This window comes from Vanellus vanellus (genome assembly GCF_965231255.1).
Source record: "Vanellus vanellus genome assembly, chromosome: 12".
In the NCBI taxonomy this organism is placed as follows: domain Eukaryota; kingdom Metazoa; phylum Chordata; class Aves; order Charadriiformes; family Charadriidae; genus Vanellus; species Vanellus vanellus.
Window position 1 is genome coordinate 6,556,704 of NC_138917.1, and position 22,875 is coordinate 6,579,578.

At 40.4% G+C, this 22,875-nt stretch overlaps 2 protein-coding genes across 2 annotated transcripts; both read left to right on the forward strand.

The window, feature by feature from the left end:
* The first annotated feature begins 137 nt into the window (after positions 1–137).
* Positions 138–8,972, forward strand: CENPN (centromere protein N). Its single transcript, XM_082489534.1, has 11 exons — positions 138–315; positions 543–724; positions 1,864–1,909; positions 2,677–2,733; positions 3,100–3,176; positions 4,708–4,884; positions 5,597–5,698; positions 6,217–6,274; positions 6,715–6,827; positions 7,449–7,572; positions 8,681–8,972. Exons 2-11 carry the CDS (start codon positions 554–556, stop codon positions 8,794–8,796), a joined length of 1,041 nt encoding a protein of 346 aa, XP_082345660.1. The 5' UTR covers positions 138–315; positions 543–553; the 3' UTR covers positions 8,797–8,972.
* A 9,693-nt stretch (positions 8,973–18,665) lies between these two features.
* On the forward strand, positions 18,666–21,951 carry ATMIN (ATM interactor). Its single transcript, XM_082489597.1, has 2 exons — positions 18,666–18,865; positions 19,827–21,951. The coding sequence occupies exons 1-2, from the start codon at positions 18,672–18,674 to the stop codon at positions 21,655–21,657; spliced, it is 2,025 nt and encodes a 674-aa protein (XP_082345723.1). The 5' UTR covers positions 18,666–18,671; the 3' UTR covers positions 21,658–21,951.
* The last annotated feature ends 924 nt before the right edge of the window (positions 21,952–22,875 follow it).

Below are 22,875 nucleotides of genomic sequence, written 5' to 3' on the forward strand. Positions count from 1 at the left end.
GCGGCGGGGGCGGGGCGGGAGGCGGGGCGTCCCGCGATTGGGCGTCTCGGGCCTTGTGCGGAGCCTGATTGGACGCTTCGAAGGACGGTTGGCGGGGCGCGCGGGTGCGCAGCTCTGGGGTCGGGTGAAGAGTGGGCTACTGTAGTTAGCTGTGGCGGGTAGGTAGGGTTGCTCCGCTCCGCTGTTCTCTTCGCCTCAATGCCCGCTGTCTGAGCAATCCCCCTCCCCCGGGCACCCGTCGGACTGCACAGGCAGTAGCAGGTCTGGGTGAGGGCCAGCGCCCCGTCCTGCTCCAGGAGCTCGTACCAGGCCTCGGTCTGTGAGGGAAACTTCTGAGGGCTTGGGGGAAAATTATTGTAGAAAGCGTTTTAATTCGCTGTCGGTGGTGTCTGCTGAAATCCGTGGTAGTGCTACGCTTAGTAATTATGTCAGTTTTGTGTTAGTTGTGCCTGGGTGCAGTTTTGTACACCTTGCAAAGGGAGCAAGTCTCCAGAGCCTGCCTGTGCCTTGGTCTTAACTGCTTTAACGTTTCAACTTTTCAGGTGGCTTCATTATGGATGAAACCGTTGCTGAGTATATCCGAAGAACTGTACTAAAAATCCCACGAGATGAAATTAAGGTAATGCTACAGAAATGGGGCTTTCTCTCTGAGACACAGCTGCAAACCATAAACTTCCATCAGATAAAGGAGAACATTTCTCAGGATGTTGTTCAACTTTGTGAGGTAAGCCTTTCCTTCAGGAACTGCCTGTCAGTGATGTGCATGTTGGAGTGTCATCAAAAAAGCATTCTTATGAAGAAAAGAATTTTCTTTGGCCGTAGCACTAGCAGTTTGTAGTCTGAAAAATGTAAAGCTGAGCTGGTAATACCGTCAATTTTGTCTCGTTGACCAGAGTGCAGGATTGACCCTTACTGAGTATGGAAGTACATGCTTTTGAGCTCTTAAGTTGCGTAAGGTGGATAAAAGCTCAGTGTGTTAAACCTTTAAGAAATTTGTGCATTTCTAAATTGTAAAATAAAGGCATTGATTGACATGTCTACTCATTACATAGTGCTAATTTATATTTACTTAGTATGTGTAATGATAGCACTAGTTTATATCTTTTAAACTTTTTAGATTTTTTTTTAAAAACTTCCTTGACTAGAACTACTTAGTTCTGCGTGCTGTAAAGTAAAAAAGGTTTTCTGATCTCCTCCTTAGGTACTCTGATTTTGGTGTACCAGGAATCTTTATACGTACTAGGAGTATTTATATATAGTATCGTAACCCAGATAGTTATTACTGATATCTGTTAAATTCTACAGGTTTTTTGTATCATTCCCTTTGGATTTCATAAGCAAAGACTAATTATATGGGGTGTAGATCAAACTGCAGTCAAGAAACTGTTAAGTTATTCTTGTAAGATAGCAAATGTCATATTTTAAAATAATGTTTGTTTCTGAAATGTCTGTCACAAGTAGTATTATAGTTTCTTTAAAATCTTTTTACACTATAAAGGTTAAATAAGGAGGAACCAAGCATGTTAAAATTCCTGACAGTGAAGTACTAGTCAGTGTTGCATAATGTCATAAATACCTATTAATTTTACTTTCTAATTGCTCATACATCATACTATAAGGTTTTTCTTGCTGCCTCTGCAGAAACACTTAGGCCTTGCTGGAATAACTTTCATTATTGATTTTTCAAAACTGTGTTGTGTGCGCATTGGGACCAGGTGTGGTGTCTCTGAGGAGAGTGTACATGCTGTAGACTTCAGTGCAATGTAATTTAAACAAGCAGTACTGAGGTTTTTCACTTACTAAACAGTGTGATAGAGCATTCTGGACTTGCGGTTCACCATGCACTGCTATTCTTCTTTCCAGGAAAATTCTGCAGACATAAAGCAAGCAGCTGTCCTAGACATAATTTGTAAGTAAAAAATGAATAAGAACATCTGTATATTTTTTTCTGAGTAACTTGATAATGCCCTTAATTACTTAGCAATTGCCCTATTAAAGTACAGCTACATTTGGTGTAAACAGATTACATTTTAGATGATGAATCTTACTGGATCTGACCTTTTTTTAAAAAAAATCAAAAGCTCAAAATAAAAAAAAAAAAGCATGTTTGCTGCTTCTGACATCTAAATAGATGTAAGCTGTGATAAGCCACATCCAGCACACAGTTATATATGTATAGACATACGTTTGTCTCCAGTATGCACTGATCCCTAAAATCAGTAATATCGTGCTCCAATAAGGAGTGACATAGACAAAATTATCAGCAAATACTCCAGGTGGAACTCTAACTCCAATATTAATTGATATTATACTTGATTATATAATAGTTTAAAGCTCAAGTTTTTTTTTTTAACAGTTTACATGTCGTAGTTTGAGTTTAGACTGAGTTTCAGTCACTTTAGGTAAAATTCTTCTTTAAATATTGAATGTCAGAGATACCCTTTATTAGTTGCTTAACTGAATTAAGAAGGATCTTCCCAGCTCTTTTGATAAAAAACTATTTTGCTTTTAGGTTTACTATGAGTGGTAGTTTAAGAATGCTGAATAAATTGTATTGCATTAGCAGAAGTAATCTTTTTGAAATAACCTGGTCATAAAAGTATTGTAAAATTATTCGTCCCTTTAATTATCATTTGATAATGCACTATGTTATTGAGCAATTCCTATTTTTCTTAGATAACCACATCTATCCAAATAAAAGAGTGTGGAGTGTTTACCAGATGAACAAGACAGGTAAAATGCCTTTCCTTGCTGTAATCTCCCAGTTCTCAGCAGCTTAATGTAGTGCTGCCTCATATCATGCATTTTAAACACAAATATAGTCTAGTATGGATTTTTCAAGAGAGATATCTTTAATGTTCTTTAGAATACTTTCGATTAACTTCTCAAGCAATTACTAGAAATTAGGACTGCAAATTAAATATTAATCTCTTCTCTATATAGCAATAATGAGGCTCAAATTTCATATACAGCTTTTCATATAAGGCTATGGAACTTCAGCTTTTTCTGCTTAATTTTGTTTCAGCAAAACTGTTAAAACATCTCTGAACTAGTTCTTGTAAACACAATTCTAGTTTCCTTTTTTTTCTTGTGTAACAGGGGAAGAAATGGAATTTTTTGACTTAACAGATTTCAAAAAAAAATTTAAAAGACGACTTCGGTCAGCCTTGAAAAATGTAAGAATAAATCCATTCTAAATTTGTTACACAGCTTGGGTGTCAATATATTGTTTTCATAACTTTAGCAAGGTGCTTTTCTTTCTTACAGTCTGCATCAAAAATTGAATGGAATTATTCGTTTGAGAATGGTAGGAACTGCATGTGATATAGGAAAATATATTGCGTATCTGTTCTAGCAACTTTACAGTTATGCTGGAGTGAAATAAAATGTAAGTTTGCCTTAAAATATGACAGTCTTTGAGAAAGGCAGTATGTTTATGTTTTCTGTCAAATGTTTGCTCTATTTGAGTGTACGTGTTGCCTAGGTAAGTTGGTATTGTTTTGTCCTGTTACTCAAACAACAAAAATCAGATCAAACGGAGTAAAGACAGAATTTGAAGTAACCAATAAGCAAGACAAGGACGTTCAGTTACTATGACTTAGATGAGTAGCAAAATTGTATCAATTTCCTTTTAGTTCTTGTTTTGAAATATTTTGTGATGGCTGTGAGAACTTGACCCGGATATGTCATTACATTATAATGACTGAAAGACCACTGTCAATAGCAAGAAGCAGTTTCTAGACTATGCAGAAATAAGCATGGTAAGAAAAAAAAAAAATGGAAGGAAGGCACTATCATCTCACTGGTTTACTAAGCAATTTGCAGCAGCTTTTTCTTGCTTTAGCTCACCAGCTGCATTTAAGCAAGGTAATAGAAAATGCTTCTAGCTAGTTAGCTGTGTCACTTCTTGACACGCAAAGATTCCCACTGACAACAGCAGAGGGCAACAGATACAAATCAGACTGACATAATCAGCTGCAGTTCATATAAATCTATTGTAACAAAGTTTTGCAATATTTTCATTAAAAAAAAAAAAGAGAAAATCCACAAAAACTTTGAGAAGTGATGTTGGTTCAGCAATCTAAACAGTTTATGTCCTAGTTGGACTAAAATCTTGACTACGTGTGCCTCAGTCAAAGGGAAGGCTGGTTGTTTTTTTTAAAGGAAGTTTTCCCACTCTTAAGTCACCCAGATTGAGTCAAAATAAAAAGAAGTAACTGAGGAGCAAATCTACAAGAACAGGAAAGGGAATCTTCTTCAAATTTCTGATTGTGTATTCTTGAGCAGTGTTAAATATTATATTCGAGTCTAAAATCCCAAGTTGATCAAAAGTTCGGTTTCTGAAAAATTCTCCATCTAAATAGACACTTTTTTGCTGTGTTGTTATTATCCCAAAAGAGAGAATCAAGGCTTTTGTAATAAGCTATTTTTATTTTCACCCTTCAGAAGAAAATGTATATCAACAGGAACAAAAGTCATATCAGAGTCCAAAAGGTGATTCTTTTTTTTTTTTTTTTTTTTTTCCACGGTTTGTGAGGAAATTTGATTTAAATACAATCCTGACCACACTAGTGGGATTTATTTCTTATTCGAGTAGTGGTGTACTAAATTATGTTTGGGTCTTGTGGACACAGGGTTAAGAGGTAACAAAATCTTTCTGGGCACCTGAATGTGCTGGTAAATCAAAGCTTTTCTTTTTCTGTTTAGGTAACCATCAACTTTAGAGAATATGAGGATAACGCAATCTGGATTAGAATTGCCTGGGGAACACCATATACAAAACCAAACCAGTACAAAACCAGCTATGTTGTTTACCATTCACAGACTCCCTACGTCTTCATTTCTGCCTCAGTTCTTAAGAGCAACTTGCCTCTGCTGTGTCAGGTACAGAATAAAACTGTGTAGACTCTGATTTCACCACAGTCATGCAGAGCTACAATTGTGTTAGCTTTTAATAGGATGGGTAAAGATTCATTGCTTAAAGTAATTTACTAATTTACATAGTAATTTTTTCCCCTTAGCTTGTGATAAAAATGGGGCAAAAAACAATCTTTGTGACCTTTCGAATGGTGCAACATGAATAAATTCAGTTTATTGGGATTTTTGCTGACCTTGAATTGTTCTAATTTCTTAACCAAGTGTTAGGCAATATTTAGTTACGTTGTCTCATAGAAGATGAAGAATATTACATCAACGCAGTTAACTTCAAGAACTAAATGTATAAGCTCATCAGAGATTCCTATTAATTAGTTTTAAAAGACATTTTCTGTCAACTCATGGTGATCAGCATTGATAGTCTTTAATTTTTTATCTATTTAGCAGACTTCCATACTAGTAATTATTTTATTAATCTATTTATTCAGCTGATGAGGCTATAGGCTTATCTGGTTATCCTGTGAATGCTTTTAAATATTAACCTAAGCTTAATAACAGTCTAGTCAACATTTTTCGGACATGGGAATCCTGCTATTTAAAGGGAAGTTGCTTACCTTGAAACAAAAACATCTCGATGTCTGGAAATGCTGTATTTTTTCCATATTATAAACACAGTGATGATTAAGATTAATGTTAAAACAATTGCAATTTTTATTTAAAGGCCCTGCTTGTTGCTTCCAATTACTGTGACATCCGTGAAATGGAGCTCCGAAGTCATTCTTTAAACTCCCTTAAAGATATTGTGTTTAAGAGGTATAGCCAGGTGAGCCACTTCACACATACATCCGAAGATAAGTCTTGCTTTTTGTTTCAGGCCTAGTTCTTGCCCCATAGCAGGCAGGGAAATTCACCTCTTGCAAAAGACCATCAAGTTAAAATAACATTGTACTACTGAGGTGGACAGCCTTTCATTAAGGTAACATTACAATGGGGATGTAATTACTTGGTATCCCACCTACCCTTTATTATTGTTATGGTTAAACTCGATCTAAAAATTGTATGAACAATTTAGTCCCAGGATTTTCCCAATGAGTTGAAGGCTCTTACTCTGCTTGTCCATGTAAAACTTGTAAATAGGGAAATGTTCACAAACATCATAAGACAGGCATTCTTTTCTCAAAATAAAGCTGGGCTGACTTCTGGTAATTGTCAAAAATTGGAAGAATACTCACTTTCAGAATGAGAAGTAAAAAGAAATCTGGAAAGTTCTTTTCAGATACAGCCTCTAGAAGTGGAAGTGAACTAAAACTTTTTTTTCCCCCCTCCGCTCTGTCCATTTAGAACTTCCAAACTTATTATCCGAGACCTCTACAAGAAAGGAATGTAGCACCAGAAAGTGGTATGTATATTTTAAACAGCAGTTTGAATGTCATTACTGCTGGCTTATGAAATGAGATTCATAAAAAGAAATGTACTTATGTTACATTCACATTATATTACCCATCCCCGGTGGGGTGCCACAATACTGGCTTTCACTAGGAGAGGTAATTATTTCCCCATGACTGTCATTGGACACAGTTATGAAACCAAAAATACTCAGTGCCCAGTATCTCTTCATATTAGCTTGGGTTTTTCTCTTGGTGAGCATTGAAAATATAAATGATGGAGACAACTAGTTTATGGAAAAAAAAAAAAAATCATGATTAATTCTTTATAATTCTTATTTTCAGATTATCACTGTAGTAATCACCTGATTAGAACAACAGTATAGTATCAACTGACAAACTTGTCCTTCTGTTTTTTATTTTCTCTTCTCTTCCCTCCTCTTTACACCTGCAGCAGATATAAGGATAATTCAAGAAAACAAAAATGAGAAAGAAAGAATACAGAGAGTGAATCAGGAAGTCTTTGGTGACGGTCCCCAACCAAAACTCGAATTTGCACAATATAAGGTACTAAAAGCAACAAATTTTGAGGTTTTTGTTTTAATGTAGTGGCATCTACATTAAATTGCAAATTGAAGAAATACTAGGTTATTTTTTTTAAACTTTTTGGAGGACATTTTAAAATAAAATAGGTAAAAGTATCTTTAAGAAACAGATTTGCATTCAGATTTGGTCAGACCACTCGATCATGCTTCAGTCTTTCAGCCTTGTGAACTAAGTGTTTTGACTTGTTTTTGTAATAAAGGTAGACTTATACCAACAGTTTGTTGAAGCATGAGGAATTAAGGTTATTTGAATTACATATAAAGCTCACACTACATGTAATGCTGTAGTTTAACTTATTGGATGATGCATGGATTTTATCTGATGAACAGATGTATTTGAAATTCTAAGAGATACTTAATGTTTTACAATATTGCTGAACAAGCTGTCTCTTTCAGCAGAAAACTTTACCACATGGTGGCACCCTCTTAATTTAATAAAATATTCCTCCAGCTAGAATCATGTTAACATCACAAATAAGACAGTTTTATCACATATTACATTTTTAATGTAATGTTTAAATAATGACATGTAAATAAAGTATATTCCTTGCTTATACTCCCTGGTTAAATTTTGTGTTAACAGCTTGAGACCATGTTTAAAAGTGATCCTAAAATGGATGTCTTGGATAAAAGAGAACCATTCAGATGCCTGGTCAAGTTTTCTAGTCCACATCTTTTGGAATCGCTGAAATCCTTGGCACCAGTGGGTAAGTGTTCCGACTATAAAATGGAGGAAAAATCAAGAGTTAAATATTTTTGTCATCTTACATTACATTGGGCAGAGAAGAACCTAATGAGGTTCAACAAAACCAAGTGCAAGGTCCTGCACCTGGGGAGGAAGAATGCTAGGCACCAGTACAGGTTAGGGGCTGACCTGCTGGGAGATAGCTTGGAGGAGAAGGATCTGGGGGTTGTGGTAGACAGTAAATTATCCATGGCCCAGCAATGTGCCCTTGTCGCCAAAAAGGCCAATGGAATCCTGGGCTGCATAGGGAAGAGTGTGGCCAGTAGGTCGAGGGAGGTCATTCTCCCCCTCTACTCGGCACTGGTGAGGCCACAACTGGAATACTGTGTCCAGTTTTGGGCTCCCCAGTTCAAGAGGGACAGGGAACTGCTGGAGCGAGTCCAGCGAAGGGCAACTAAGATGATTAAGGGCTTGGAGCATCTGCCTTATGAGGAAAGGCTGAGAGAGCTGGGACTCTTTAGCCTGGAGAAGAGAAGGCTGAGGGGAGACCTGATTATGGCATACAAGTATCTAAAGGGTGGGTTGAAGAAGGATGGAGCCAGGCTCTTTTCATTGGTTCCAAGTGACAGGACGAGGGGCAATGGGCACAAGTTAGAACACAGGAAGTTCCGTTCAAATACACGGAAACAGTTCTTTACGGTTCGGGTGACAGAGCACTGGAACAGGCTGCCCAGGGAGGTTGTGGAGTCCCCTTCCCTGGAGATTTTCAAGACCCGCCTGGATGCAGTCCTGAGTAATGTGCTCTAGGCAATCCTGCTTTAGCAGGAGAGTTGGACTAGATGATCTCTTGAGGTCCCTTCCAACTCTGATAATTCTGTGATTCTGTGATTCTGTGATTCTGTGATTCCGCTTATATCTTGCATAAACGAAAACCTTCATACTTTGTTTAGAAATACATAGAAATTTAGTAGCATGAAAATGTTACCACTATAAAGACTAAATATATACCAGTTTGTTCTTAGAATTACTAGTTTGTACATAGATACTCAAGCTGTGTTTTTAGTTTTATAACAGTTATGAAAGGCAAATACTGGTTGAATTAAGCTATAATTATCTGTCTCTCCCTCCAGGTATGGCTGACGCACCACTTTCACCACTACTTACATGTATACCACAAAAAGCTAGGAATTATTTTAAAATTAGAGAGAAAAAAGGTTTATTTCCAGGAAGCTTTGTAAGCCCTTAATTTAAAACTGATTCATAGAGAAATATACAAATCATTTATTACTGGTATTAATCTAAACCATCATAAACTTTAAAACGGGTTTTAAAAAAATAACTTATTCTTTGATAATCCCTTAAAGTTTTCTCCAAACTATGGCTTCTTTGAATCATGTTTCCACATTTGTCTTAAACAGAAAAGTTAGCTCCTTCCTTAAATAATAAAAATCCTTTACTTGCAAAGTTTAAACAGAGATTGTGGTTATTTTAAATATAAATGTGATGACTGCTCTTAACTGTATTTTTAATAATATTTCTGCAGTTAAAGCTAGCTAAAGCTTAATAAAGATACAATAAGACTGCTGTAGCTATTCAGTCTGCTATCCTAGCTGTAGATGGCGACGATATTCTAGGTGGCCACCTTACTTCGGCTCCGGTTCAGCGGTGTGCCAGAATACCTGCCCCAGTTTGAACGTGTGAATAGTCCCGTTCAAATCGGTGGAACTGCCCATCTGCAGGTCAGGTGTGCTTTTATCTTAGTAGGTGAAGATTATATTCAAAGACCATTACAAGGCATTCGGGAGAAGAGACACTTGGAATATAGATGTCAGCAAGAAGCTTCTATCCAGCTGTAGTGGATATTCAGATCCAGAGTTTTTACTCACCAAGGGCAACAACCAATAACAAATACTTAAATTTAAAAAAAAATCTGTATTAGTATTAAAGTCTTGTGAAATTTTATCTTGGAGGCTAATACAATAAAAGAGGCAATAAGTTTCTTTTGAGGAAGTCCATGGTTTAGAACATTTCAATTAAGATTTGATCCTTCTGCAGTCCTTGCACATCACCACTCTTTTGTGCTTGGGGACATAAAGCTTGCAGAATCAAGATGGTGACGTTCACTAACGCAAATGACAGCTCTGGAGCCTTTTACAAGTGGTAAATTGTAATTGGTAATTATATAGGTATTTTTATGTAACCTGCTGCATCATTTTTAATTTGAGATGGATTTGATCCGAAGAGTAACTTATAGTGTACAAATGTTCCTTTTTTAATTCTGTTATCTGGAAGCTTTGTGCGTGTGGAATTTCTGATTCACTTTAGACATGTCAATGTGCAGAGACAGTCTTCAGAACTTCCTGGCACAGTGTAAGTATTTTGAGAGGTTGTATGGAAATGTTTTTATTTTTGTTTTCAAACTGTAAATAAATGTGTAAATTATGTCTTCTCGTAGAAGTTTGTTCAGCCTGACATAGAAACATGATGTAGCATACACTTTTTTTGGTTTTTGTTTTTCATCATCTCTGTGTAACACACATACAAAGAAGTTAGTTTAGGGACTATCTGCTAGTGATATATTTTTAGGACTTCTACCAGTGTAGAAAATTTTAGTTTGACAAAACACTTAACGTTAGGATTCTGAAACAATGGGGGGTTTTGTGTGATAGACATCAAGCTTTGCCTCTTAACTTCTCTCTCATACCCTCCCCGAGCCTCCTAGCAGTCAGAGCTATTCCTACTCCAGTACGTCTCACTCTGCGCAACTGTTTTCCTAATGCTCTCTCCCAAATTCCCTTTATGGTAAATCATTATAAGTTAAGTTTCAAAATACTCTAAGGCACTGTGAGTACCTGGCCTACTGCCTGTTTCTGGGAAAGGCAGTCTCCGTTCCATCTTTTTAACAACTGAAGAGCTGCTCTCTGATTTTCAGATAGGCATTTCATCTCCAGCTCCCTGGCACTGAGGCTCTTACAGGAGCTACACAGCCCTTCGAGGCACGCTGGCACGTGGTTTTTTAATTGCAAGCGGCAGAAGGCATGCGGGTGGGAGGACAGGGGCTGTACGATGGACACGAGGCCTGGGAGCTACACCCATCACTTAACTCTTCCCTCGTTAACATTATTGTATGTTATTCCCTTTACCGAGCCGGGCTGTAGGGGAACAACTCTCACGGGCTGGTTCGGGGCGCTTCAAGCAGCGAGTCTGCAGCAGTCAGTAAAGGCCGACGCCGCCATGTGCAGCCCGCTCTGCCCCTGGGGGGACGGGGCGCCAGCACCGCCTGCCGCACCGTTATTCCCCTTTTTGCCGTGAAAACGCTCCCCCTCCCCGGGCGGCGGCTCATCCCCGCGGGCGGGGCGGGGCGAGGCGCGGGGAGGGCGGGGCCAGGCCACGCGCCTGCTGAATATTCAACAGCAGCGGTGACTATTGGCGGCCGCCGCCGGAAGTGGGGAGGCCGAGCAGCTGACAGCAACATGGCGGCGGCGGCAGCCGGGCGGCGTGGCGGGGGGTTGGGGCGGCCCCCGGCTCCGGCGCCCGTCCCCGTGGGGGACCTGCCGCCCGCCGGCGAGCTGGTGCGGCCCTCGGTGACAGAGCTGTCCCAAGTGAGGACCAACATCCTCTGCACGGTGCCCGGCTGCGGCAAGGTCCTGCCCAACAGCCCGGCCCTCAACATGCACCTGAGCAAGGCCCACCCGCTCCAGGTACCGCCGCCGCCGCCCCGGACTCGCGTCCGCCCGCCCGGGCGCTTCCCTCCCGCTGGGTCCCTGCCTGCGGCTCTGTAATGGCGCGGCTCCTTCTTCCGCTCCGGGCCGAAGCCCCCGGGGCCAGCGCGGGGGCCCGCCGGAGCTCCGGCCTCGCCCGGCCGGGCCCTGGCGCCTGGGCCGCCTCCCCGCCCCAGCCCCGCTGCCAAGAGGCCCACCCCGGACCGCCCCCCTCCCCGTCGCGGCGGTGAGGCGGGAAGGCGAGGGGCCTCGGGGGGCGGCGGGGATGGCGTTTGGCTTTGCTGGGGTTTGCTCTGTGGAGGGTAGTACTGCTGGGCGGGGTGGCGGGGGGAGCTGTATTCCAAATAGGAATAACGAAGCGTTTCTGGCTGTCTGTTGTTTAAATGTCCCCCAGGTGAAAAGCGTGTTGTGAGGATATGTATAAATACAAAGTGTGCGTTTGCACAGTCTGGACCAGTCGTATTGAGAGTTCCACTGAAATTCCTTATCGAAAATAACCAATTTTGGACCTGTGTTAAACAGAACTAAGGCAGTTAAAAGTTCTTTGGGACTTAGTTTCTGTTGCTTCATTTGCTTATAGCTTATCTTTCCGCAGTAAGACGTTATAGCCCCGCTTGTGAGGTGCTATGCAAACAGACTGCCTTCCCTACCCTTAGCAGTTGGCAAACCGTCGTAATCCAAACGCTGAGTGCTGTTACGCTGGGCTTCTTGTTTGTTTTTTAAAAACGTCTGTGAGCCAAAAAAAAAAACAACTAGATGGATGCCATTTTGGAAACAAGCCCTCATTACCATAGTACTCCTGAGAAAACACAGCACGTACTGGGGGGGGGGAGGAGAGCCGCAGTTCAGCAAGCATAGATTTGAGTGTGGGCCTTTCAGAAAGATATCCTTACTTTTCTCAAAATCGTAATGCCAAGCGTGTGTGTGTAGGACACATCCTATTCCTGGAAAACTTCAAGCGCAGCATTCATAGCAGCATGCTGAAAACACAGCCCCAGTGGGCAAACAATAAACATACTTGTTTTGTGAAATGGCTAATTACAGAATCAAATGTGTGTTACAGAAGGTCATTTGTGATGAACAAAAGGAAATATTCTCAAGCATATTTGCGATCTCCTATGTCTGATTGTTTTATTTCATTTCCTAATATGCACTAACAACTTTTGTGTGTGTTGTGTAATATATCTCGCTTGTATGTATGAGTGGAGGTACAACAGAAGTTGGAAACATTCCTTCCGGTTCGGCAGACAGCCGTTTCGGTTGTAGCCATAGCGTATGCAGCAGCCAGCGAGAACTGCAACTAGTGGGATGGTATAACTCCTGTCCGGGGTGAGGAAATGCTGCTTTCTCACCAATTACCTTGATGGCTGTTAACTGTTGGTGCCTTGTAGAATTATACTGTATTTCATACAGCTGATTACTAAATCTTATGATAGCTTGGTTGAACGCTGAAACATCTGGCTTATTCCACGGGCATTGTAATTGAGAGTAAAACGTTGCTGAGGCTTAAGGAAGGCTAATTTTTCTGTACTATGTCTTAGATAAAATGTCTTCAGTATTATGCATGGCTTGACAATGCATCTTGAGTGAAAGGATAAAGATAGGAAGGTAAAAAGATATAAATCTAGGTGTGTGTTACTCTGTTTCTCCAGAAAGAGATAGACTTGAACTAATACTTTAGTATTAGTGTTTCCTTTTAAGAGATAATGAATTCTCCAGACAAAAATAATTCAGTAGATTGCATGTTAGTGCAACATGAGGAATTAATGAAGAGGCAACTTAGTAAATGAGATGGTGAGAAGCTGTTGGGGAAGAAGAGATGGTGGTAGTGCTGAAGAGAAGGGAGGTTGACTTGGTTAATTTTCATTAATAAAAGTAGCACCAGTAGAATCTTTTGATATCAAAAACTATGAGGTATTGTCATAGAATCATAGAATCATTTAGGTTGGAAAAGATTATCAAGTCCAACCGTTAACCTAACACTGCCAAGTCCACCACTAAACCATGTCCCTAAGCGCCACATCTACACATCTTTGAAATATCTCCAGTGGTAGTGACTCAACCCCTTCACTGGGCGGCCTGTGCCAATGCTTGACAGTGCTCTCGGTGAAGAACTTTTTTCCTAATATCAATCTAAACCTTCCCTGGTGCAACTTGAGGCCATTTCCTGTTGTCCTATTGCTTGTTACTAGCAAGAAGAGACTGACCCCCACCTCTCCACACCCTCCTTTCAGGGAGCTGTAGAGAGCAATAAGGTCTCCCCTCAGCCTCCTCTTCTCCAGGTTAAACAACCCCAGTTCCCTCAGCCGCTCCTCATCAGACTTGTGCTCCAGACCCCTCACCGGCTTTGTTGCCCTTCTCTGGACACACTTCAGCACCTCAATGTCTTTCTTGTAGTGAGGGGTCCAAAACTGAACACAGTACTTGAGGTGCGGCCTTACCAGTGCTGAGTACAGGGGAACAATCACTGCTCCAGTCCTGCTCACCACGCTATTCATGATACAAGCCAGGATGCTACTGGCCGCCATGCCCACCTGGGTACACTGCTCACTCGTATTCAGCCGGCTGTCGACCAACACCCCCAGGGCCTTTTCTACCAGGCAGTTTTCCAGCCACTCTTCCCCAATCCTGTAGCGCCACGTGGGGTTGCTGTGACCCAAGCGCAGGGCCCGGCACTTGGCCTTGTTGAGCTTCACACCATTGGCCTCGGCCCATCGATCCAGACTGTCCAGATCCCTCTGTAGAGCCTTCCTACCCTCAAGCAGATCAACACTCCAACCAAGCTTAGCGTCTTCTGCAAACTTACTGAGGGTGTGCCAGATCCCCTTGTTGCTGCAGAGGAAGGGCATTTATGCAGGAAAGCAGGATTACCCTGTGAAAACAGTGTCAAGTGCGGTAGTACAAGGTTATAGTCTCGTGAACCGCAAACAAAAAATGTGATCAGTCCTGATTTGTAACAGAAATAGCTGAGATGGGAAACACTTGAGGAATCTGGTGGTGTACATGTAAGCGTTTAGGGTAATGCTGCTGTGAGAAGGACAATCCTAAAATATGTCAGAATGATATTCTCCGTCACTGCTGTAGGGTAGGGATCTGATTCAAATAAGCTAAAATGAACCTAGAAGAGGTGTCGAAAAGGGCTACTAAGGATGATGAATGGCAAGTGTGTCTGACAAAAGGAAATTAGAAGAACTTGGCTTGTTTGGCCTAACAAAAGAAGATGTGATGAAGTGTTGATATATAAATTTGTTTTCTGGCTCCTTAGCTTAACTAAGCCAATAAAAAATGAGAACGGTGGGTATAAACTGGCACTTAGTATATTAGGCTTGAAACATTTTTTAACTCTTCAGTCTTGTCTGTGTTTTTTGTGGAGAGAAGGGGAAGGCTTCTGTCTAGTTTGAAAACGAAGCTAGAGGAGTCCGTGTAAAGGAGAGGAGCCCGTGGATTCCTGTGATGGCAGGAAGGCTGTAGTCAGTGGTGGAGTGGAAAGGGTAGCTTACCCAATGCAACTACTACACTACCACAATAGTTCTTATAATAAGAATAAACGCACTTCTCTTTGTGCTATTTAGTAAATAAATGCATGATTTTCTGCTGAAAGAAAAAATGTTTTAAATAGCTGGCTACAGTCTCCTTTACCTTATTGTTTTAAATTAATCCTTTGGAGTAAGTCTGTCTGTTGGAGGAAAGCACGATGTCACCAAGTTCACCTGGACTAAACCGGTAGCAAGGATTGTTAGTTTCCTTTTTCTGTGTTGTTGCCACAAGCCCTGTCTGAATGTCAGTATTCCTTACAAAAGAAGTGTCTGCGTTGTGAGAAGTTAATTGAACAAATGCCTACCAATATTTGTGGTGGGTGGCTATAGTAGAAACATGGGAAGTAAAATCAGATATACAAGGAACGGACTTCTGAGACTGTCAGAAATATGACTGGCCAGACAGGTTTTTGAGAAGATGTAAGGTTAACCATTTAGAGCCAGGAAGACTTTGAAGATGGTCAAAACGAGATTACTGTCTGGATAGGCTTACTTATATGTGCATCTCTCAACTTGTCACAACAAAATTTGTTGTCACCTGTGCCTCCAAAGTTTAAGAAGCATCTTATGCATGTTTACATAGCTTTTAAACACTTGATGTTATTCTGTACTTTAGTACTGAAGACATTTTACATAACCTGACTGTGGTTTACCTGTTAAGTGCCTGAACATGTTTCCCATATCACTCCATCATTTGTTGGGTTGTGAAATTAAATATAACACACTTTGAATAACTTCTTACTTAGGAATAAGTAACTCCAATTGCCACTTACTAAGCATATTGATTTTGTCTGCAGTGGGAGAGACCAAACATAGTTTTGACTTAAAGGTAAATCTTTTTTCGTCCTGAAGACTTTGAGGCTGGCATCTGGTCAGTGTGTTTCTGGGTAAACTCAGGGTTAAAAAGTGTAATTGGGGGTAGTGGGGCTGGAACAACCAGATTTCTTTGCGTCATGTTCCTGCTTTGGGCAGTGGCTCTAGGAGGTGCAAAGATAATCACAGTAATTATTCAGCAGAGATAAAACAGGCCTGTTTATGAACGGTTTGTCCATGGGGAAAACTGCTGTACATAAAGGTGCTTAGAAGGTTAAAACCTTACATGAAAACTCGAAAACTCCCTTTTTAGAGAATTATTCCAGGTTTTCTTGATGAAATGGCAGCTGATCATTTTGGTCAAGAGGCTCTAAACTTTGCAGCTTTGAGTATGGTACGTTATTAACAAAGAGGAACTTGCGGCAGTGTCAGCAAGTAGCAGTGTTGAGTGTGTGGAAATAGAACTGAAATACTGCTTGAAGGTATCACTTTTTACACAGAATATCTTAGATTGAGAGGTGACTCGAGGAAAAACCAAATCATTGGAAGCGTCCCACTCATCTGCTTCATGGTGTTCCTGAAATGCAAATGCAATGAATATTTCAAAAGCAAGGGCCAAGTAGCTCAGAAGGGAGTTGTTGGGTCGTGCCTAACTGCAGCTAGGTAAGAAGTGGGGCTGTGAGCAGTGAACCCCTTTGTGTTCTGGCAGCTGCGGTACATACTTCTGTTTGCTTCACATGGGACAGCTATTGCACTTTGTGGATTCTGTATGTTTGGTGTAACTGGTGTAAACATGAAGCAGCTGGAGATCTGCCCAGAGAAGGTAGTTAGGGAGTGACTGGGTATAAAATCAACATTTCGCCACTTACTGTGCTTCTCACTGTCTCTGTCATCATTAAACAACACCTCCTCAAACAGGGCATGCTCTGGTAATTCTTCCCTGAATAATCATCTTGGGGATGCCTTCGTGGACTGCTGTAACTGGCTCTGGGGAGCTGGTTGGCCTCCTGCTCAGTCTCAGGATGTCAGGAGACTCACAACTACTCTGAGCATCAGATTTTTAATAGTTCACTTTTAATTTTTTTGCTTGGACACAGATGCCTGATGTTTCCACCGAGACTCTTTCAGATAGGATACTTCTATAGGGATACGTCTTGTCTGGTTTCCATGGCTGTGTCCTCAGTAGGAATAGGTTCTGTGTGGTGGAACAATCCAGAGAATCCCACTAGTGTGTCCATTTTGTATGTATTTTTGAGGTCCTCTTTGAGCAAGTTACATTGCTTTCTTCTATTGCATACATGTGATGGTCCGTGAGGCAGATGGCATGGAAAGTGCAGGTGTACCAGTCACTTAATGTTTGGAGGTTCAGAATTAGCATACCAGTTGTGAATTTCATAGATTTAAGTGAGATTTGCTTTATGATCTGAATTAAGTGCCAGAGTGTACTTGGCATTTTTCATTTTATTACAAGTAAACTCTAAATAGTGCCAACAGAATTCCAGCGTTAGGGAAGTGTTGTGTTACACAGTGTGTGACTAATTTTAATGGAGCTTCAAGTAGACTCTGCTACTAACAAGTAAAACCACATCGAATTGGCAGTGTAGTGGCTGTAGGGAAAGCTTTTTGGCTCAAATAACACAAAAGGCAGTTATAATTGGCTTGGGGCAGCGAGTATCTTGGTAAAAGTAGGTAATACAGTACCAGTACTCTGTAGAGCTTGTTGTGATTTCACATGATAATTTTGATGGTATGTTTGCATAGTAGCATCCACATGGGTGAAAAACTCCATTTGAACTTTCAAATCACCTAGGAAGGTGCCTTCATCTTGTTGAAGTGTGTAAACTCAGTGAGCCAAAATGGATGTGTATTCTGAACGTTGTCTTTAATATGCAAACCCGGAGAATTGTCAACTTCTCAATTGGTTCTTTTTTCAGGGTGGAAAACTTAATGCACCAATAAGGAAGGGTTTGAAAACTTCACAGAAATTCTACTGCTGTCCTATTGAAGGCTGCCCTAGAGGACCAAACAGACCATTTTCCCAATTTTCTCTTGTAAAACAGGTATTCTTATTTCTTAAAGTATTATTTTCATACTGATTTGGTCCTGACTGTCTCTACTCCAGAGAGCGTACACTTCTGCATTCAGATATGAGCAAAGCCTCTCAGCATGTATCCAGAAGTGGGAGAATTGTATGCAGAAACTCCACGTGGGCATATGGTTAATGAATTCGCATGTTTCAATGTTGATATTGGAGGACTTGAACCTTGTGATCAGGCAGATGCCAGTATGTTCTGCTAAACTAGAGGACAGCCCTTCTCCACAAATTAAAAAGATGGAGGAGGATCAAAGAGGGGGAAAAAAATTACAGTAGCAACCAATAAGGGTTTAAAATGTGGCTGATGCTTTTAAACTGCTTTTTCAAGAGGTCAGGAATTAAGAACTTTTCTCTGCTTTAGTATCAAAATGCATTTGTTTACTAGTTACCTGCTTAAGAAAACACATAAGACTTGTTTCTGTGTGAGTGAGTGAAAACAGTACTCTTCTGCTGTTGGTTACCTCCAGTAAGCTGGGGAGAACACAGGAGATGAGTGGCTAGCACTTGGTGCTGTAAATGAAAAAGAAAAATTCTGGTGTTTGCTCTGAAGTCGACCTGTTTGACTTGAGACTGTTTGCTCAGTTGTAGATCTTCAGGAGTGTGCACATGTTGCAACATGTAGTTACTATGCTCTTTGGCAAGTTTCATCTATAGATTTATTAATGTCCATAGGAAACCTCCAATAGCGTTAGGACACCTAAATATTTATCTGTGTTTTAAGATGCACATAGCACAAGCAGATTTGCAAAGTTTAAATTCTTTCTGTTGATTTCCTTAGGCTTGTAACTTATTCCTAATGAGACTTAAAAAAAAAAAAATTAATTCTACTCTTCAATGCTATTTAACAACTAAAAAAAATCCAAATATTAATGTCTCCCCTAAACGTGATTTTCTTTTTTTTTTTTATCTTAGCTGAAGGCTAATGTTTACTTTTCATTGTGTATTCTAGCACTTTATGAAAATGCATGCTGAAAAGAAGCACAAGTGTGATAAATGTAGTAACTCCTATGGTACAGAATGGTATTTGAAACGGCATATAGAGGTCTGTGGCAAGACGTTCCAGTGTACTTGTGGGTGCCCTTATGCCAGCAGAACAGCATTACTGTCTCATATTTACAGAACTGGCCATGAAATTCCTGCAGAACACAGGTAAAAGTGAAGTAGTTAAGTAATGATACTTATATTCATCACCAGGTCCTCTGTCTCCCATGTGCTGGCTTTTCGTTTCCTTTCTATTGATTGAATTGGAAAGAGGCTCACATTGTTTTAGCTGTAAAGCAGTTTGCAGTTTCTTTGTTCTGTTGCTTTTAGTTGTTTCTGTCCTGTTGAAGGCAATGTTGATTACCTAATCAATAAGATCAAGTTTCCCCACATATAAAACAAAAAGTACTGATGACGCTGCATTGCATGGCATAAATGCAACGCTTCGTATTGCATCTGCTTTTACAGTTCTGTGAGAGTAGAGATGATTTGGAAATGTTTATAGCTGGCAACTGTGGAGTGGAACGCAGTTCAGTTTATTTTCTGTTATAGTCTAGTCATATTTGCAAGTATTAGTGGATTATTTTTTTTTAATGCCTATATATGCATGTCTTAATGTGTACATACATTTCATAAAGGGTACTCTGTTTCCTGAAGCCTAGCTTGTCTTGGTGATTCAACTGCTGCAAAATTAAGTTTTGGGTGAAGGAGTGCTAATTGTATCTTCAGTTTCCATGAGAGACCTTTGCCTGTACACTAATTTTAAGAGCACTGTCCCGTCAGTGCTCAGTCTGAGTTAGCATCAAAGTAAGAAATTAAATATGTCTTCAAATCAGAGTGCTTAGTGTACAAGGGGTAAGAAACCATCTAAACTTCCACCTCCGTTTAGAAACAGATCTCCATAAAAGAGGTAGCCTTTTTTTCTTTTTTAAATGTGAGAGCGAGGGATGAAATTTTACAAAAGTGAAGTTCATGGAGTCTTTTTATGCTTTAATCAGGATTAGTTGTCTTCTCATATCCAACCTCATCTGTGACTTCAGTTTATATTATCAATGCAGTGACTCAAAAGAATGGGAGGCAGATGTTTCATGCTTGAAAGGACTATAAATTATTGATCTCATGTTCACAGGGATCCTCCTAGTAAGAAAAGGAAAATGGAAACCTCCGTACATAATCAGCAGTTGGCAGAGAAAGCAAATGAAGCGTTCATCAATACACACAATAATAATCCTGGCGCTCAGGAGTTGGAGTCCTCTGAAGTGAAACTAGTGGCCTCTCTTGAAGGCTCCTGCAGTTCTAACTTCACAAACCAAATGCAGCCAAAATGTACACCGAAGATGCTTTTACCAAAGCCCAAGGTGGCTTTGGTTAAACTTCCAGTGATGCAGCTTGCTCATGTGCCTATATATGTATCTGCAACAGACTCTTCTGTCAAACCTGCGGTAGTGGCTGTTGATAATCAAGGTTCCGTTGTAAGTACTGTTCATTTATTGCCTCAATCTATAGGAATTCTGATTCCAGCACTGGAGGCAGAAACACTTGTATTTAAAGATAGTATGCCTGTTTCAAAAGTGACAAACTCTGGTGATCATGAACCAGTAAGTACTGGTGTACAAGTTGACTTGGATAAGGTTACATCAAATAACACAGGGCAAGAGCTGGGGAATGTTTGTCACAAGAATAAAATTTCTTCAATAAATATACAGACTGACTTATCTTATATTTCACAGAATTTTGTACCGGCTGCAGCCTGGACCCCCAGTTCTTCTGTATCCTCTTGCTCTCAGACAGATCTGTCATTCAGTTCGCAGGTTTCGTTACCCATCAGTGTACAAACACAGACCCTGCTGCCTGCTTCCAAACTGACTTCATCCATAGCTGCTCAGACTGATGCTTTTAGTCAGGTTTGTTTTCCAACCTGCAGCATTTCTAGAGAGACTCAAACCAGCAGGACACAGGACTCTCTCGATGGAAGAGTGCAAATGGACCAGGCTGTAATGTGCAGTGACATCTTTGACAATGTTCATTCATCGTATAACGTTTCTACCCACATTGAACTTCCAGAAAACAATTTAATGCCCGCAAATATAGATCAAACCTTGCTGCAGAGGAGTAATAACAAGAGCCTGAATCAAGATACGGAGAAGCCTGAATCCCTTATCAGCTTCAATGCGCAGACTAATATACTTCCACCTCAGAATACGATGGATAATCAAACCCAGACAATGGACCTACTAAGTGATCTGGAAAACATCTTTTCAGGAAACATGTCTGGCCAGACACTGGATAATCGGGGCCTTTTGTCTGAGACAAGTTCTAATGCTGACACGCATCTGCCATCTGGGCCATCACAGAGCACAGGAATAGACTTTGACATTGAAGAGTTCTTTTCAGCATCCAATATCCAAACTCAGACTGAAGAGAGTGAGCTTGGTACCCTAAACTCTGAGCCAGTTTTGGAGTCACTGGACATTGAAACTCAGACCGATTTCTTATTTTCAGATAGTGCCACTCAATCATACAGCTGCCGAGGAAATTCTAACTTCTTAGGTTTGGAGATGTTTGATACACAGACGCAGACAGACTTGAATTTCTTTTTGGACAGTAATACCCATCTGCCTTTAGGAAGTATTCTGAAGCAGTCTAGTTTCTCCATGAGTACTGACTCATCTGATACAGAAACCCAGACAGAACTATACCCGGCCACTAAAACTATACCTACTCAGAATATTGAAAGCAAAGTCCAGCTCAGTAGTGCTGAAACACAGACTATGGATAGCTGCTTTGAGAATCTGGGGAGCTTATTCCTTACCAGCAATGAGACACAGACAGCAATGGATGACTTTCTTCTGGCTGACTTAGCCTGGAATACAATGGAGTCCCAGTTCAGTTCAGTAGAAACACAGACCTGTGAAGAGCTGTGCTCCTTGTTTCAGAGCTCCGACAAGCCCAGCCATTGAGTACTACGTAATATAACTGTTTCCTGTGGTTTGAAATTAAGTTATTGGGATAGGAGAGATGGCTTGACCAAGTTATCCACTTTGCATTATTGAATGTAGTTATTGTGAGCAGTTGGCCGAAGAGACTTGTCATGCTGAAGGTACTCTATTGAATATGTAACTTTACATAAGCTATGTATGTATAAATGAGGGGGAAGGGGGGGCTGTAACAAGTTAACGTACATTTGAACCTTAAAAAAAAAAAAAACTATGTGGTGCCTATGTTTTTTCCTCAGACTTCTTTACTAAGCTGATACTGCTTTCATTTAAACAGAAGAACTTTTAAAGTAGTTCTATATATATACACACACACATAGTATATCCCTGGCTTACATATAGGGTTCCAATGCGCTGGACCAAAACCCTGACCTGTCCAATTCAGATGCTTCCCTGAACTTACGGGGGAGGATTCTATTAGTGTAAGCTACTTCTGTTTACTTTTTTTAGTAGCTTGTATTTTAAATCCGGCATGAACTTTATAAGCTGTATTGTCTTCTTTTACTTTATGCCTTCACGGCTCTTTCTCATGCAAGTTGGTATTTTCCAAATACCTGTCCAACACACTAGACACACATAGACTCCTGGATTGTTGAATATATTTATTATTAAAAATATGTAGGGTGGGCTTTGTTTTTTTTTTTTCCCCTGAGTGGCACTGATGTCCTTTGAAGGGTAGGAAAAGAACTTGGAATACGTAATTATAGGAAAAATTAGTATGTCGTCCTTTTAGCTGGTGTAGTAAATGGGACTAACATCTTTAGAGTCTTCGGGGGAAATTTGCTTAAATTATTTATGTCTGTAAGATGCAAATGTTACAATGTGTGTGCCTCAAAGACTGGAATAATTTGTTTTTGCTGAAATTCTCCTGGCTTTATTAAGATATAAGTTGAGAAATGTTACAGTAGTTTATACCTCTGTTACCTTAACAGAAATCTTTAGAAATGGGAAATGAAATTCCCTAAAATACTCACTCACCTGGACTTCCAGCTTCCAAAAACAATTGGAACACAAAGCTACAACAGAGCTGGGACACCAGCTCACAGAAACCCTTTCAGTACAGCTGTATCTCGCTTTTGCACATTGATCTGCAGCCCTCAGTTCCCGCAGCTTCTAGAGAGTTTTTCTGAGTATAGTCAAACTCAAACAAACTGATTTTTCAGAGAAGAAATGCGTGACTTC